At 35.5% G+C, this 17054-nt stretch overlaps 1 protein-coding gene across 1 annotated transcript; it reads left to right on the forward strand.

Annotated features, from left to right (window-relative positions):
• The first annotated feature begins 6501 nt into the window (after positions 1-6501).
• Positions 6502-15815, forward strand: LOC110710924 (aspartic proteinase A1-like). Its single transcript, XM_021889259.1, has 14 exons — positions 6502-6704; positions 7593-7947; positions 8045-8105; positions 8825-8919; positions 9007-9119; positions 9380-9548; positions 9642-9681; positions 9773-9837; positions 13453-13566; positions 13666-13730; positions 13883-14039; positions 14118-14237; positions 14665-14753; positions 15330-15815. Exons 2-14 carry the CDS (start codon positions 7594-7596, stop codon positions 15412-15414), a joined length of 1527 nt encoding a protein of 508 aa, XP_021744951.1. The 5' UTR covers positions 6502-6704; position 7593; the 3' UTR covers positions 15415-15815.
• The last annotated feature ends 1239 nt before the right edge of the window (positions 15816-17054 follow it).

Below are 17054 nucleotides of genomic sequence, written 5' to 3' on the forward strand. Positions count from 1 at the left end.
ATAAATCACTAAAAGTACCGGCCATGTGCTGTGTTGGGTACTAAGAGTGCCAAATGGATTCATCCCGTCCGTGCACAACCCAAGCCTTAAATTTCTGACTTCATTACCAAATTCCTCAAACTTCAAATCAATGTTCTTCCACTGTGGAGAGTCAGCTAGATGCTTCAGCATTCTGGTTTTCTTTCTTCCCTCTGCATGCCACCTCAAGTTTTTAGCGTCTTTTGGTATTGAGAACAGACGCTTAAACCTTGGAATAATGGGAAGATACCACAACAACTTAGCAGGAGGTCCCTCCGTGCCAGGATTGCAACTGATGCGCTTGTACCGCGACCGCTTGCATCGTGGACACTCCTGCAGTTGTTCATACTTATTTCGATACAGAATACAGTCATTAGGACATGCATGTATCTTCTTATACTCCAAACCAAAGGGACACATGAGCTTCTTTGCGTAATAGTAAGACTTAGGAATTTCATTCCCATCAGGCAACATATCACTTAATGAGGTCAACAAAGAAGTAAAACTGATGTCCGTCCACCCATGCGTCGACTTAATGTTGAAAAGTGTTAGCACGGTCGATAGTTTGGAGTATTTTTTGCACCCGGGATACAAAGGCTTTTTGGAAGCCTCCGATAATAACTCAAACACTCCACCTTCAACACCATGCAACATCTCATCCACTTGTTCATCCTCGACCTCATCCGCCTGATCATCATCGGCTCCATCCTCACCATTATCAACAATAAAGTCATCATTCTCGTATTCCTCGTCCACATGAATCTCATTGCTTCTAACACGCACATCATTCCGATCAAGATCCCCACTGTACTCTCCACTTTCTCCGTGCCAAATCCACACATGGTATAAATGCCTAAACCCACGACATAATACATGATCTCTAATGATTTCAACATTATCGACCACATTCACATTATTACAATCAACACAAGGACAATAAAGGCCTTTGCCACCCAGTTTGCGTTGATAATCTAAAGCACTCTCGCAAAACTCTTGAACCCCATTCCAAAATTCCAATGTATCGCGTCTACCATACATCCAACCACGATCCTTCTCCATTTAGTAAATTGTCTCTAAACATATATAGCAACATATAATGAATATTGTGTAATTGCTACATATTTTATGTAAATCAAATTCAAGTACAAAACGTGAATATACCATTCATATAGTGAAAAAATGCATGTTTCCAAAGGGTCCTTATCACTCCAACCTAACCCATCCTTGAATGTCTACTCTCACTAGTGAATGTATGTCAACTTTCCAATTTTAAGGAAAATCCGGCAGCATTTCTCCCTAGTTCTCCAAGTACACGATGTAGATAATTAATTACCCACGTATGTACCCAGAGAACATAGTGAGGAAATGGTAAGCCAAGATGTTCCTTAAAATCGAAAAGAAAACATACATTCACCACCTAAGTGAGAGTACACATTCAAGAACAGTCCCAACCGGGGACTATTCAAGACTTTCTCCTAATGAGAAAGCCTTGAACGGGTATCTAGGCATATGATGATGCAAGTATTCTATATATTGTTGTATTTATTTGCAATTAAACAATACACAAGTTGAAATTTCATGAATAAACTTTTATTAAATGGATAAATAGAAATAAATATAGCTAAGTAAAGTTTATAAGTCATACCAATATAGCAACTACCCACTTGAGCTCAATATGTAGTCCTCAAGCTAATTAAACTCGTGCTTCAATTCACATATGAATCTATATATTAAAAAAACAAAAAACAAAAAACAAAAATTAGATTAAATATTATGTATGTACTTCTCATAACATGTCAATTCACTAATTTATTTCTAAGCTAAAACACATCATTCATCGAACTAACAATTGCTAAACTATGTATTCACTACTTTAATTTGTTCAAACTTCATTTTTTTATTCAAAATTGCTAAACTAAAAAGGTTACTAATCTCTAATTTTTTTCATTTTATTTATTCAAAATTGCTAAACTAAAAAGGTTACTAATCTCTAACCATTATACCAAACCAAAATTCAACTAATTAAGTAACAAGGCTAATATTCTCTACTTTATTCAAAATTACACATCAAAACAAATTAAATTAACCATTAAAACATACTAATATCCAACTAAATGAGTAACAAGGTTACTAATTTCTAATATTTTCATAATTTCCCAATAAAAAAACCAATTATTAAAACAAATTGAAGTAAAATTATGTTCTAACCTAAATTTTAATTTGCCTAACAATTCTTCAACATGCAAAACAAATTAATATAAGTTCATAAATGGGAAATTATTGAGAATAAATAAAAAAAATTATACCTAAAACACTCAAATTCAGTGAGTTTAATGTAGCTTGAAGGTAGGAGAGATGGAGTAGCTTCCGTGGTCAGTGGTGCGGTGGTGCGGCGGCAACCTTCATGGCGGTGGTGCGGCGGCGACCTTCAGGGTAGTGGCGCAGGACACGAAGAGATGAGGTCGGCGTGGAGGGGGTTGAGCTGAGGGGAGAAACACCACGACAGGGGAGAAAGAGAATGCCAGGGGAGAAAGAGAAGGCCAGGGGTGGCGGCGGTGATGGTGGCCGGCGACTGTTGCGGCAAGAGTGCAGGTGAGGTGAGGGGTTTTTGGAATGGAACAGTGAAGAGAATGAATAAAACAGTGAATTGAAGCAGCGAAAATGAATGAAAGAGAAAGAGAAGGAAGAAGGAAAGTGGCGGGTTTTTTTTTTGAATAAGGCACCGGTTTAAACCGGTGCCTTTTACATTTTTGGCACCGGTTCAGGCCAAATCGGTGCCTTTTCTCTTGATCTAAACTCCCACCCATTTCTAGATCGGTTTTGGCCACCAGTTTGGCCTGAACCGGTGCCATATGGGGGCTGCCTATTGCAATTTTTCTACTAGTGCTGGTATTAATTATGGAGAGAATTTAAGAGAAAAAATATAACTAATTGATTATTGCTTTAGTATTAGATATAGATATAGATGTTAGATGGTCGTAGCTAGAACATTAAATTACTTACATTATTAAGTTTTTATCTACAACGAACATTTTACATATTATTGCTGCATTTTATTAAAGCTAACAAAGAATTCATTTGAAGAAAAACACACTAGGTATTATTGAAACATGCAAATTAATTAAGAGTTTCTATTTAACAATGGTTTAAGATATGAAGCTAAGGAATAATGCAAATCAATTAAATATTATTTAATAATAATAATAATTTTGATTTACACTGTTACATTTTGATGGTTTTAAAAAATAATTATCATAAAGGGTTTTGGTGGCTTTCTTTGACTTCTACAAAGCCACCACATAGGCACATAACCCAAATAATTAGTGCTGTCAAATTTCAAACCGAAACCGTTTAACTGCCCGAAACCGACCGACCCAAATGAGAACCGAACCGATTAAAAACCAATTTTTTGAAACCGAAAACCGACCCGAACCGTATTTTAGTAAACCCGAAACCGAATCGATCCAAATAATGTTAAACTGTATAAGAACCGAACCCGTTAACAAACCGAACCGAATATAAACCGAACTGAAAGAAAACCGAACCGTATCTAACCCGAAACCGGTTCCAACCCGAAACCGTTTAAACTGGCAAAAAAATCGCTTACACCGAATCGTTAGCAAACTGCTACCCATTTGCACCGAACCATTTAAAAACCGAACTGATTATAAACCGAACTGGTTATAAACCAAACCGTTTATGAACCAAACCGCTTCTAAATCGAACCGTTTACAAACTTTTTTATATAATTAAATGGATTTTTTTTTTACGGGGATATAATTAAATGGATTAAATATTAGAAATCTTAGAATATTTTTTTTTTAAATAGCAAGGCAAATCATTCATTAAGGTCTTAAGGATAATCAGTGTTCACAAACAAGAGCAAAACAAGCAGGCTCAGGCCCTGCCTCAAACTATTAGCAACACTACTGCCTCTAGTCATGTATACATTTGAGGTGATGAAACCAAATGAAAAAAAATCTTGTAATATTAAGTACCAAGGCTTGGCTGAAGGCGTAATAAATAAAATTAATTCACAGAGACTATTAAGCATATGATTACATTGATTTTGTGAGTAATAATGAAATAAAGATGGGAGTGTGCTAGTGACATGAATATACTATTAGGCTATGTTTTAATTCAGATTCAACTATAATTTAGTAAACTTAAAATGGAACCGATATGAATAACGTTAAAGTGGTTAAACAATCAAAGAACCGAACCAGTTATAAACTAAACTGAAAAAGAACCGAACAAGTTAAAAACTGAACCGAAAAAGAACCGAACCAGTTATAAACTGAACCAAAAAAGAACTGAACTGTTTCTAACCCGAAACCGTTTCCAACCCGAAACTGTTTGAACCGGGATAAAAACCGTTTACACCGCACCGTTAACAAACCGCAACCCGTCTGCACCGAACCGTTTACTACCCGGACTGTTTACAACCCGAACCGAATTAAAACCGCTTAAGAATAAACCGAAACCGAATCAAACCGATAACTATTTAAACCGAACCAAAACCGACCCGTGAGACAATTAAACCGATTCCAAACCGACCCGATTAAATACCGAACCGATTTCAAACCGAACCGAAACCGAACTGTCAAACCGTTTTGACAGTGCTACAAATAATACATATTAAAACTACTAGATTTACCACCTTAACCAAAGGTGTAAATACACGCCAATACAATTTATCTGCAAGAGCTAGTCCCTCTACGCGCACGTAGCCCACCCTAGTTTAATTAAAAAGTCATAACGAAATCTAAGAATTGAACAAATACTTAAGATATTTAATCATTTAAATATTTACGTCATACAACTATGATTGTCAAGCTTTCACTTCCGCTAATGTTTATACTTTATATATAAGTAAAAAGTAATAGGGATAAGCAAAAATTTAGGGTACTCTAACCTAAAATCGGAACCTATTCGAAATCGCAGGTTCCAAACCTGGAACTTATAGATAGGGTTAGATTCTGGGTAATAAAATTGGGAACCTGTTGCAACAGATTCTGGTTCCGGGTAATAAAATTTTAAACCCGAAACTTGTAGAGTACCTGTACCATGTTAGTAAATGTTCCCTGTACGGTACACGAAACTGGAACCTATCATTTAACCCCAAATATAAAGCCCTATATCAAAGTTGTATAAAAGTCGTCACCTACCTCTCACCTCCACTCTTATTCATTTTTCATCGTACTCTTTTTCTTCGTGAAGATTCAAATAAGTACCCACATGAACAACAAAAGCTATTAAAGTACAATTTGTGTATTGCATGATGTCAAAAATCAAAAGTCAAAATGTGTCAACTACTCCATAAAAAAAAAGGAATTTAAAAACGTTCCAATAATCATTTATACAAATGATACTTTAATGTATAATTTCCACAATCAGTACTACAAAACTATGTGTAGTACACATAAATTGACTTTCACCTTCTGCTTTTAACTTTCACTAACAATAATTAAGTGAAGAAAAATAAGTCGACAACAAATCCTATCCGTAAAATATTGTATTATCAAAGTTAATTTCATAAAATATCAAATCTCTATATAATTTATAGTACTCTGTCCCTAAATTACATTCCTACTTCTACTATTTATTCCTCACATAATAGAGGGAAGTAGGAATGTAATTTAGGGACGGAGGGAGTACTAAGTATCATTGCCTATTTACATTAAAATTATATTAGATTAAATTAGCTAAAATTACCCTAAAATGGTTTATGTTGACATGTTTAGTACACATACATTGATTTTTACTTTCACTAAAAATAATTAGGGGTGAGCATGGGACGGGTTTCCGTACCGTTAGTACTAACGGTTCGGGTACCCGATAACCAAAATCCCTAAAAGTGATATCCATAACCCGAACCGATAAGTTCGGACACCTTGCCTTTGGATACCCGGATTTTCGGATCGGTTATCGGATACCCAATAAAATCCAATAATGATAATTGAACTTAATTATGTAGTTATTATGATATAATTTACCAATAATTAACAACAATATCATATGATTTTGACCAAAATTATTAATAATATTACAAATCATTGGTATTATAAAGTAATTATAAAGTAAAGTAAGAGTTTATATTTAAAAAAAATAGATTTAAGTAGGGAAAATAAAGCAAAAAAATGTTTATCGGAACGGATCGGATAACCGTTAATTTTAAAATGATATCCAATAACCGTACTCGATAACAAATTATCGAAACGGGTACCCAAGCTGTTATAATTATCATATCGGTACACTAATTTTCAGGACGAATACAAATTGATTTTTCGGGTGATTTTGCTAAGCCCTAGAAATAATAAGTGAAAAAAGTAAGTCGGCACCAAATCCTATCCGCAAAATATTGTAGACGTGGGACAAAACCTTGGACTAGTATTTTAAATTTGTAATTAAAAAATTTAATTAATTAATATCACTTTCATTAACTTTTCATGATACTATTTCAATCCATTCACATCACGCCACGAACTACCATTCCAAAATTAAACCACCATCGACACGCAATCTCCTCCTAAAATCAAGAGCATATATTTCTCCGTTTTTCTCAAGTCTTCACTAATCACTAGAACAGCCCAAAAACGCTTGCATCACTTTCATAATTACACATTTTCTCAACTGTAATCGCCTTTCTCCTCGTTTTCTCTCTCCATTTCACCTAATTTTTCCCTGTAAGTTTTTCCCTCTTTCAATCAATTCATCATTCTTGTTGATTAATCTTGTATGTCTCGAATTTTTTATGATTTTTGTTGTTGACTTGCTTTATTTTGATTTAATTTGGTTTTTTAAGTTTTATTTGATGATTATGCTGTTTTGCTTTGATTTTAGTTGTACTTGAGTTTGATATCATGAATTTGATCATATATTGTGACTTAGGGTTTCGGTTTTTTTCAATGTGAAGTTGAAATTGTAATTTCGGTGTCATTAACTTTTTTTTTTTTTTTTGTTTTTTTGTTTTTTCCTTGTATTTTAGTGGAGAGAAATTTTTTTGAACGGAAAAAAAATTTCTCTCCACTAAATTCGTGACTTCTTGAATTGTAGGCTTATTATGAGTTTTTGATTGTGATTTTAATTTACAATGATTTATTTTTGGAGTTGACCAAATTTTTGGGAGAAGTGTTGCGACTTTTGAACGCTTACTTTTTAGTTTGGGTTCTTTTGGACTTACTATGAAGGTTGACTGTACATGCTTTTGAGTATGGTATTTTTGACATGCCTGTTGCAACTTGCTGTTGACTTATGTGTTGAGTGATAGATGCGTGAATCTCATTCAAGGTGATAGGATTGAGTCATCTGATTGAGTATGACAGGGTATATATTGTACATTTGCGTGAATTCGTGTAATTAGTGTATTAATTGAAGCGAATAAGTCCTAATAAGTTTTAACTATGAGGTCATGTAAGATGTAACAGATGTTAGATTAAATGGTTGAAGCATGCTAGTAACTTGGTGGCTGCATATTTGATGCTGATCGGTCTATGGCCTTGTGGAAATTGAGCTCTCGGTGAAAACATATGTGAAGTAGTTTTCTTATGTATTGTGTGTGTTGTGATTTGCAGGATGGGAACTGCTTTTAAGAACATGCTTTCTACTTTTTTCTTTGTGCTTCTTTTGTCACCCTTGGTATTGTCTGCATCAAATGATGGCTTGGTTAGGGTTGGTTTGAAGAAGAAGAAGTTTGACCAGGTCAATCGTTTAACCACTAAGGCTGAAGAGTCAATGAAGATGCCCCGGTATGGTCTTTCCAGTAATCTGGCTGGTAATGGTGATGCGGATATTGTCCCTCTGAAGAACTACTTGGATGCTCAATACTTTGGTGAGATTGGTATTGGTACTCCTCCACAGAAATTCACTGTCATATTTGACACAGGAAGTTCTAACCTTTGGGTTCCTTCTTCCAAATGTTATTTTTCTGTAAGTGTCAAATTTTTTTTTTTTAAAGTTCAAAGAATTGTGAATGTCATGAGATAGTGTTTGTTCATTAATTAATTCTTATCTTATTATTCCACAGATTGCCTGCCTTCTCCATTCTAAGTACAATGCTAGGAAATCAAGTTCATACTGTAAAAATGGTTTGTCTTGCTCCTTGTCCTTTTTTTTTTTTTTTTTTTTTTGGGTGACACAAATTATTGTTTTTGTTTCTTTTGTTTCGTTTTCTTCCCCACTTTCAAAGTTTGAAGTTTTTACACGGGAAATGATATGTTAATGTGTTTAATTTTGACCTTCAAGCTTATTGCCTTGTAATAGTTAACATAACATTAGTCAATGAAGTTCACTAAACATCAAGTGAGGCTTGAAGATGTAAGCCTTCAAATGCAGATGTTAAGACAATTCATATCTAAATATAGTTAACAATTTGAGATAGCTGGAATGTTGATGGAAATTTAATAGACATGGATGTAAACCTGTAATGCTTTTGATATGATGTGCTATGTTAGTCGCTTGACTTGAAAATATGGGATATTATTGATGGTTTGTTTGGCAAAATATATTCTCATACTTTGTGAAGGGTGAATTGGAGTTGCTGGTGCTAGCATTCTATTTCTGTCATTCTTTATATCTAATAAAATAGATGTTGATACATAAGCTGCTGTTGTTGAAGCCGTCAACATGTTAACTATTAATTGTCCTACATTGTTATGGCAGGAACTTTTTTGCATGGGCTAGACTTGTATGTTGCTTCACAATTTTGTAGGATTATGTGCATCATAAAGTGAAATAGGCGCTCTCTGTTGTTTTTGCTTGCATAGGTATTTTGTGTCTGAATTCCTGATCGTGACACTTGATACAGGGAAGAAGGCTGAGATCCATTACGGTACTGGAGCCATTTCAGGGTACTTTAGTACAGATCATGTTACTTTGGGAGATCTTGTGGTTGAGAATCAAGTAAGTTTAGCTAGAGGATTTTGTTTATTATGCCTTTTTATATTGTCATTCAATTATTAACCTTTTTTTTTATTTAATTGTTGACAGGATTTTATTGAAGCAACAAGAGAGCCTAGTCTCACATTTGTCGCTGCTAAGTTTGATGGTATACTTGGGCTTGGGTTCCAAGAAATATCTGTTGGCAAAGCTGTTCCAGTCTGGTATGATAGTTGTTGACTGTTCTTTTTGGACATTTGGCTTCAAATAAGATATTTCTGACTTTTTTTTGTATTGAAAATTCGGTTTCATATTTTTTTTTTTTTAATTTTTTTTATTATTATTTTTTAATTTATAAAAAACCACTCATGATAAAAGTATCTGTGAGACTGTAACCCAGTGTTTTATCCCCTAATTATACTGTAAAATCCATTATCTATTTTTTCAAGCTTTTCCCTTGACAGAGTGCTTTGTCTTTACCTAGGTATAATATGGTGAACCAGGGTCTTGTAAAGGAACCTGTATTCTCCTTCTGGCTGAACCGAAACACTGATGAGGAAGAGGGGGGTGAAATTGTGTTTGGTGGGGCTGATCCTGATCATTACATTGGGAAACACACATGGGTTCCTGTGTCTCAGAAAGGCTACTGGCAGGTTGCTATTCTCAGGCTTTGTTAGTGCCACAATAACTTATTTTCACCTCTTTATATGATCTGATTTTTTAAGCATGAACATTTAACATTGCAGTTTGATATGGATGAGGTGTTGGTTGCTGGCGAGTCAACTGGTAATTTATAGCTGTTGAAGTTCTTGATTTCTTATTGTGCAATCATATCATGCTGTATTCTAAATGCTGTTTTAAATTGTCACCTTTTCAGGCTTTTGTGCTGATGGTTGTTCTGCAATTGCTGATTCTGGGACGTCTTTGTTGGCTGGCCCAATGGTATTTCTTCATTCCCAAATATGCTTTATCTATTCAAATATGACCATGAGATCCACTTGAGCAAGTTTGCTTGTAGTTTTTCTATAGGGCATCTTGGTCTATCTTCGTTGGCCTCCCTCTTTTATTTTAGTGCATGCGTCATGCCATCTTATTTGTGATGATGAAATGTTGTTTCCCTTTCATTGCAGTTTTAATAGTCAAAATTAAATTCCCCCCCCCCCCCCCCCCCAAAAAAAAAATACTCTTGTGTGTATAATATTTTGGAAAGTACAAGTATATTATATGGAAAAGTAAATATATTAATAACATCATCTAACGAAGCTTTAGATGTAAGGGTATTTTATATGGAAAAAATAAAATAAGTTGTGACATGACATGACCTGACCCACAATGATTGAGGGTAATACTAGGATGGGTGACATCCGGGGAAGTCCTCATGTTGGTTCATGTAGCTGATCCCACTTATAGGATTAAGGCTTTCAAGCAGGCAAAGGTAAAAAAGGTTGTGTAAAAAACGAAAAATTAGAAATAGGCACAACAATTTGGGAATGAAATATTAGGCACTATATTTTGGGATAGAGTATATAATATCTATGATTTAAATCACTTTAAAACTAAGTTATAAACAAAAAAATTAGGAAAAATTGCTCAGATTAATCCCAACTTTAATTATTTTTTATTAATCCCAACTTTATACTACATTCGCCAAAAACACACCCAACCGGTCAACTAACCTAGTATTACAAGTTACCAGACACTTGTCGGCTCATGATTGGTAAAAACAGAATTATATAAAAAAAAAGGCAGCCATTGCACGCGACAACCCCTGCCGCCCAACCTTCCCTTCCCCGGATTCCGGCTACCTTTCAGCCGGCCAAACAACAATTCAAGCAGCCTCATCGTCATAACTTCAGCAACTCACAAGCACCACACCGCACCTTACCTGCACTCACCGCAACACCACGCAGCGAACTCCACCAGCAGTCACCCCCACGAGCACCACCTGCGAGATCAGCCATCACCAACCGCTGCTCCCTAACTGCCACACAACCAGCCACCATCTCGCCACCCTGTGGCGACCCATTTATTGCAATTTCACAATCGCGAGCTTCAAATTTAGCCCCAATTCGTTTTGAAATTTGAATTCAGAATTTACCCTTCCCCTCCCCCGATTCTGGCCACCACAACATTCTCCTTCCTTGATTCCGACCACCTAAGCTCAAATCCGGCCACCCCCTCCCTTCCCTTCCCTTCCCCGATTCCGGCAAATCCCTTCATTCCCCTCCTCGAATTCGACCACACTCACATTTCTCCTTCTCGAATTTGGCCACCACTTTCTCCCCCTTCTTGAAAACCGGCCACCCACTCCCATCCCCTCCCCGATTCCGGCTGCCATTTTTAGGGTGGCTGCTGTTTTGGGTGGCTGCCAATTTTCTTTTTTAAAAAATTTTGGTTAGTTTTTTTTTTAATTAAATATTGGACCTATCACATAGTGACACATGTGCAAAAAAATCCAACTCACAAATGTTAACTTGCTTAGCAGGTTGCAAGTCCCTTGGGAGTGTTTTGGGCGGACATGGTATGACGTTGGGATTAATTAAAAATAAACGAAAGTTGGGATTAATTTCAGCGGACGAAGCAAAGTTGGGATTAATTATGACAATTTTTCCAAAAAAATATAGTTTGTGTGGTCTTTACTGGTCACTCATTTACCTACTAATGGGAGCAATAGGTTACATTGTCCCCACTTAGAGTAACATGTTCCACCACCAAGTCTAACAGATCATTTCAACATCCAACTATTCACCTTCTTCTTTTCCTAGCCACTAATATTAATTGCTTCTTATTGTATCATTTTTTTTGGTTTTTGCAAAAGTTGAGAAAATGATGTATCATTTTGAATTTCACGTGTAACAATAACCTTGACCAATTATATCTTCAGTTATCAATTAGTAAAAATTTATAGGGAAATTTTCTTTGGTAACACCTAACTTTTTATATTTCTCTTTGGTGAATTGGAAAAAAAGTTTATTATCTTTGATAATCATGAATTATTTATACTAAGTTAACCATATCAATAATGATAATATTTATTAAATCTTTAACTATAGTTAGGTTTTTTTATTTGTTATTTTTTTTTATTTTTTTATTTTATATATACGTATATATAATTTTTTTTAAACATTTGAAGTATTTTAGAAATAATTTTCTTAAAAAAATTTTACCTCCTCCCCCAGCAACCTCTCCCTCATTGGCTTGTCGGCCCCTCAACCCCCCCCCCCCCCCCACCCCTTTCGTTGCCCCTCCCTCCCCCTTGAAACCCACAACTTGACCTTCAAGCTCCGGCACTCTCTTATCTTTAGTGACTTGATCTCAGCTTGCAATTCGCCAATTTTAGCCTTTAATTTTGAATTTTCTCTCTCCAAATTGGATAATTCCTTCTTCAAAGCTTTGGTTTCTAGGGTTATTGAAAGCAGCGAGGGAAAGAAGAGGGGTGGAGGGGGGGAAGGGGGTGGGATGTCGCGCCATGTTGGGGTGGCGAATGGGAGGGGCTGGGGTGTGGGCTGGCTGGCTGCCGGGGTGGAGTCTTTGGGGGGGGGGCTGTCGGCAGGTGGGGGAGTGGTTGGTTGGTGGTGGAGGGAGTGGTTTAATTTTTGTAAAAAAATTATTTAGATGTTAAAAAACTATTTATAAAACCAACCATGGTTGAGGATTTTAATTAAAATATTTATATTCTTTGATAATCAATATTACAAGATCACCAAAGATGAATTTTTTTTATTTATTATTTTTTTATTTTTTATTTTTTCCCAATTTACCAAAGAGAACTTGTGCCTCAGAGAAGTATTTTTTTCCAATTCACCAAAGAGAAAACCTCTTGTGCCTCAGTGGGTGTATAGGAATGTTCTGCAGTGCATATTAGTTTTCATTCAGCAACTAAGATGCCTTGCTAACCCAAATAGACAAAACTACCCCCCCTTTTTTTTTACAAGAAATTGGATTAAATTGTCATTGATGGAGGAATTGTTTATGACTACACACCATAAACGTTCAGCATTTGATGTTAGACTTCAACTTATACTACTTGTGCCTTAGAGAAGTATTTTTTTATTTTTTAATGCGGTCTCCCACTTTTCTCTTAACTTTTTCTTGTACAAAGAATTTCAATCTGTCTTACGTCTTACCTCATTTGTCTGTTCTCTTCTCCCACTTTTCTCTTCTGCCAACTACATGAGGGATAGCTTCTACACAATAAGTTATCTCCTTTTCCATAGATTTCTGGTTATCTGTTCATATGTAATGATGAATGTTTGGCTTGGTGTGTCAAATGTAATCCAGTGCAGTAATCCATAGATTTTTTTGTTGTCTCAACCAATGCTGTTGCTGAACTTAAGAGACTTTTGTTGTCACAATCAATGACTTTGTTCTTTTGTAGTTGGTGAAGTAATTGCCGTTGTAGTTTTCACGTGTTTTTACCCTTTTTTTATTAAAATTTTATTTTATCCGTGTTACTTCTCATGAAATGTTCTCTTTAATTTGCATATGGGTGACATACAATTATAGCAACATAGGTTTTGACTCTGTTTTGATACACTTATTTTTGCCATAAATCAGGCTGTGGTTGCTCAAATTAATCATGCAATTGGTGCTGCTGGGGTAGTTAGTGTAGAATGCAAGACAGTGGTTGAACAATACGGGAAACAGATTCTGGAGTTGCTATTATCAGAGGTATGCTGTTGTACTGTTTCTTTATAAATGCTAATGTTTGTGTATAGTTGGTTATCAATATTTCCAATAAGCTGATGCCTTTTCATCTCAATGTTACAGACTCAACCAAAAAGAGTGTGTTCCAAAATTGGTTTATGTAACTTCGATGGCAAGCAAGATGTTAGGTCAGTTCTTCCTGCTTCACCCCCTCCCATTATTTGGTGTATAAATGAACTGCTATTTGGTGTTATTTTATAATTAATTCACATCTCTCTTTTTGTTAACCTGTTTGTGTTTGTGAGATTTATTAGTTATTACGTTGTTTTCCTCTCTGCAGTATGGGCATTGAAAGTGTGGTTGATGTCAATGTGGACAAGTCTTCTGGTGGTATTCATGATGCCATGTGCGGTGCTTGTGAAATGGCTGTAGTATGGATGCAAAATCAACTAAAACAAAATCAGACTGAAGAACTAATTTTGGATTATGCCAATCAGGTAAAGTAGCTTAAAGCCTATGATTGGTTCAAATGGTTCAAATTCATCTCGTGTGCTTAGGCATGTACTTCATTGCAGCTTTGCGATCGCCTTCCTAGTCCAATGGGGGAGTCTGCTGTTGACTGTAGCAATCTTTCGACAATGCCATCTGTTTCATTCACTATTGCTGGAAAAACATTTGATCTCAGTCCTGAGGAGGTAATATATGATTTCTATTCTCTTCACTTGATAAATATTATATATTCAATTTCTGGTAGACACCGTAGACTTGGGTAAGAATAGTGTATGTAAACATAATGGACGATTCAGCCGATATGAATATGCCCTAGTTAGCGAAAAAATTCTTTAGTTTATTTTAAGGTTTGCAGATGTGATTACTTTTTTGCTATTGTCACCTTCCCAGACAAGGGAATGTAAAAAAAAATAAAAAATGGGAGTTTACCATTTGACAAGGTTGATTTTGCTAACTAGATTCTGGTAAGGTAGATTTTAGTAGTCATATGGCTTAAACATTTTCTAAATTTGTGATTATTTTGAAAGATATATGCAGAATCCTGAAACTTATATTTTGTGATTGAGGCATCTTTTCTGAATTTGACTCTAAATGTTTGAAAATACTTGACAGTACATCCTGAAAGTGGGTGAGGGAGCTGCAGCACAATGCATCAGTGGATTCACCGCTCTAGATGTGCCCCCACCTCATGGACCTCTCTGGTATTTTCTTTTTTCCCTTTTCGACTAACTGCTTCTAGTTCATGTCTTCCTATTCTTGTTGCTTATGGTTAGTATCAAGGCCACATTCTTTCTTGTTGACAAATCAGTTGTTGATCTAGTGATTTCAGGATTTGTTTTAGTAGGTTTAATTCAAGACTAGGTTTTGTTCAGGGTAAATTAATTATTAGATGTTATGTATTAGTTCAGCATTAGCTCACTTTAGAGTTGAAGTAAAATTCTGATAAGCTTACATAAGTTCACTTGGCACGAGGCACCGTATGCTGCACAGAAGAAGCTCAGTGCTAAAACTGATGATTAAATATTTGTAGTTCAGAGCTCCAATGAGCTCAATTGAGAAAAATGTAAGAGTTTCCTGGCATAAAGAACAAGTTGTGGCATTTTGTTTCACCTTTTCATAGCTGTTGAACCTTGCTTATGCTCTTCATGCATAGATGAAATTAATACCACACCATCTTAAAGACTTGAAAGGAGATTATTTTAGTGAATGGTTTCTGTTTGATTAACGTTTCCTGTAGTCATGTCCAAAGTTAACTTGTGTCAACATAATGTATGCAGGATCTTGGGAGATATTTTCATGGGTCGATACCACACTGTGTTTGACTATGGAAACCTGAGAGTCGGATTTGCTGAAGCTGCTTAAAACCTTTTAGGATACAACTACACGTGTACAACTTCTAACCTTTTTATAGGGTCACATGTGTTGAAGTTCTGTGAATGTTTGCTAAAATGACGTTGCCTGTATATATCGAAGGATCACTGTAACTTTTAAATTCCGGAGATGGATGATGCCAGTACGAAATCAAGACTAAAGAAACGATGATGACATTTAGATCACTGTAACTTTTCCGATTTCTGCGTTAGATTCAGTGCTTGCCCAATACCAAATGATCTCTTGGTGTCTGGATTTGTTTGTTGTCCGTTAATCATGGAAATAGTCAAGTGTGTTTAGTTTGCATATACTTCCACTGTTTGTTAAATTTTGCAATAATTCTGAAATCTCAAGATAGTTTCACATATATTGATGGTCTCTTTACAAGGAAATGCAATATCTTTCAAATGCAATTGTCGAATCAGTTGATTTGCATAGTATGTACTTGCAGAGTTATGACATTTTACATGTCAATAAGTATTTCCATGTTCCCTTTTATGGTCTGTTTGGTATCAAGGATTTCATTTGAAATTCTGATTTGGGCCAAATGAGTTGTTTGGGTAATACAAAAATTTGAAATTCTGATTTGGGCCAAATCCAAGCCATGAATTAGTTATATCCAAATCTCTCACAAGTAAAAAAAATTACCCCAATTTCTCTCTCCCTCCTAGGTCTTTTTAGGTTTCCCCAATTTTTTTTCTCTCTCCTCCATTGAAGCAACTTCTTAGCTCTCTCTCCTCCGTCGATGTACTCTGTATTACTGAAGATTCTATCCTCCATTAAAGCAGCTTGTTTGCGTTCTCCTCGATCGAAAAGTTACTAAGGGTTTTTTTTTTTTAAAAAAAAAACAATTTTCAGACCACCGACCACCATTGATATGTTAATTTGAATCACAATTTGGGTTGATTGATGTCATAATCTAAATAATGACTGTAGATTTTGGTTGATTGATGCCGATTTCTCATCTAATTGAGTCAACAATTTGGGGATTTGGATGAACATGAGGAGGAATGAGATTTGGATGAACAAGTTGGGGGATTTGAATGTCAGGGAGAAGCAAGGAAGAGAGAATTTTGATAAATTTGAAATTCTAAGTTTTTTCCAAACAGAGAATTTGGAATTGAATGTCATTAATTCAAATTCCAAATTTGAAATTCTAGATTTCAAATGAAATGATTGAATCCAAACACAACCTTAAGGAAATTCAACTTCTCTTCTAATAATTAAAATATATAATCTCTCTTTTCATGTACTTTGGCCGTTCCATTTTAATTGTAATGTATGGAAGTTCCAATGGTTAGCTATAAGCTAGTTTTCTTGGCCTAGCTAATTGTATTTTCAAGGTCCAATGGTCAAGTTAGTAGCTACTAGCTAGGAATTATTTATAGAATAACAAGCAAGTTCCTAGCTATAACTTGGCTAATTGCATTTTCTAGCTTCAATGGTCAAATTGTACTCTCGTACCATTGTTGAGGCTCTTCACACCTCCATAATATCAGTTTGCTTCCTCTCAAAGTTTCAAGAATTCCGTTTTATCCAAATACCTCATAGAAGGCACCAGAATAGAATCCACCATTTATCTTATCTTTTTTTTTGTTCCCCCCATCTTTATCACCCATCCAAAAAAGAAC

This window comes from Chenopodium quinoa, unplaced genomic scaffold, assembly GCF_001683475.1.
Source record: "Chenopodium quinoa cultivar QQ74 unplaced genomic scaffold, ASM168347v1, whole genome shotgun sequence".
Classification (NCBI taxonomy): Eukaryota; Viridiplantae; Streptophyta; class Magnoliopsida; order Caryophyllales; family Amaranthaceae; genus Chenopodium; species Chenopodium quinoa.